General features: G+C 65.6%; 2 protein-coding genes across 2 annotated transcripts in view; one reads left to right on the plus strand and one right to left on the minus strand.

The window, feature by feature from the left end:
* LOC102385223 (zinc finger protein 541-like) overlaps positions 1-673 on the plus strand; it is a gene marked incomplete at its 5' end in the record, with an annotated part of 3246 nt that extends 2573 nt beyond the window's left edge. The window contains 4 exons of the mRNA XM_025214941.1: positions 33-121; positions 215-307; positions 390-439; positions 530-673. Of these exons, the coding sequence (XP_025070726.1) occupies positions 33-121; positions 215-307; positions 390-439; positions 530-644 (347 nt within the window). The remainder of the gene's footprint in view (positions 1-32; positions 122-214; positions 308-389; positions 440-529) is intronic.
* B3GAT3 (beta-1,3-glucuronyltransferase 3) overlaps positions 653-1362 on the minus strand; it is a 4100-nt gene continuing 3390 nt past the window's right edge. Inside the window, exons 4-5 of the mRNA XM_025214942.1 lie at positions 1127-1354; positions 653-959 (exon numbers count right to left, since the gene is read on the minus strand). Of these exons, the coding sequence (XP_025070727.1) occupies positions 876-959; positions 1127-1354 (312 nt within the window). The 3' untranslated portion in view covers positions 653-875. The remainder of the gene's footprint in view (positions 960-1126; positions 1355-1362) is intronic.

A 1362-nucleotide genomic window follows, 5' to 3' on the forward strand; every position in this document is an offset into this window, starting at 1 on the left:
GGGCTGCCAATCCATGCCCCCTACCCCTGCAGGCAGTGACGCATGGACGCCCCACGAGCGCCGGCAGTTTGCCAAGGCCTTTGCCCAGCATGGAAAGGACTTCGCCCTCATCCAGCGTGCGGTGAGACACCCCCACCCCCGTCCCCTCTGCAGCCCCTGGTGCTCACAGTCTGGGGGGGCTTCGACGGTGCTGACTCCCCACCTGCACCTGCAGGTGCCAGCCAAGGGGCTGCAGCAGTGTGTGGAGTTCTACTACCTGCACAAGAGCCGGCTGGGGCGTGGCCAGAAGCGCCAAGGACCCTCAGAGGTAATGGGGGGGGGTCTTGGAGTTGAGGAGGGGTCTGGGGGGGTGCAAGATGGTTCTAGCCCCTCACTTGCCTCTCTTGCAGGCCCTGGACATGGCCCCTAGTACCTGCTTCCCCTGCCAACGCTGTGGCAGGGGGGTACCTGGGGCTCCTGAGGGTGGTGGGAGGCAGGACCCTCCTCCCATGCCCCCCACCCCCGCTAATACATCTCCCCACGTGCTCAGGTCCTTTGTGAAGATCAAGAGCCGCAATGCACACATGAAGATCCACCGGCTGCACCAGCCCACCGGGGAAGGCCCCAGGCCTCTCCCCCTGCCCCCCCAGCAATGCCTCCTGTAGACTCGGCAACTGGGGCAGGCGCTTTATTGAGCTCAGCATCATCAACTTCCATGGGGGGGCCCCCAAGGAGCAGAAACCGGCCCCCCACCCTCTCCACCGTGCCTGCAGTCCAAGAGGGGCAGTGTCCATGTGTCTGTTGGTGAAGGGGGGGCACAATAAATCCAGCAGCAGCCCCTGGTACTGGCATTGATTCTGTTCCTTGCTGGAGAGAGGTGTGTATGTGGGGGGAGGTCACACCTCGATGTCAGGCTCAGGACCCAGCAGCTCCTCCTGCTTCATCTTGGGCTTCTCTGTCCGTGTGTGCCTCACCAGCACCTGCCGGGGGGGGAAGGGGGAAGTTAGAGGCAGAGGGCAAAGGAAGGGGGACCCCAGCCCCCCACCTGGGACTGGACAACCACCAGTTCCCTGTCTGTAAAGAGAACCCAGGTGTCCGGGCTCCCAGCCCCCAATAACGGGAACCCCGACGTCCTCCGGGGGCTGACCTTGGTGCAGTTGTTGGCCTTGGGCTCAAGCTGGTCGAGGGAGACGAGGGCGCTGAGCAGGCTGCTCTCCAGGAACCCGCGCTCAGCGCGGGGGTCGAAGCGGGCGCGGGGGGTGGCCAGCAGCAGCGGCAGCGCCACAGCGAAGCCAGCCATGTCCAGGGCAAAGGGGCGCGTGGGGCGCCAGCCCGCCCGGAACCCTACCACGCGGCCCCCCTCCACCAGCGGGCGCTCCCAAT

This window comes from Alligator sinensis, unplaced genomic scaffold (assembly GCF_000455745.1).
Source record: "Alligator sinensis unplaced genomic scaffold, ASM45574v1 scaffold1302_1, whole genome shotgun sequence".
Classification (NCBI taxonomy): Eukaryota; Metazoa; Chordata; order Crocodylia; family Alligatoridae; genus Alligator; species Alligator sinensis.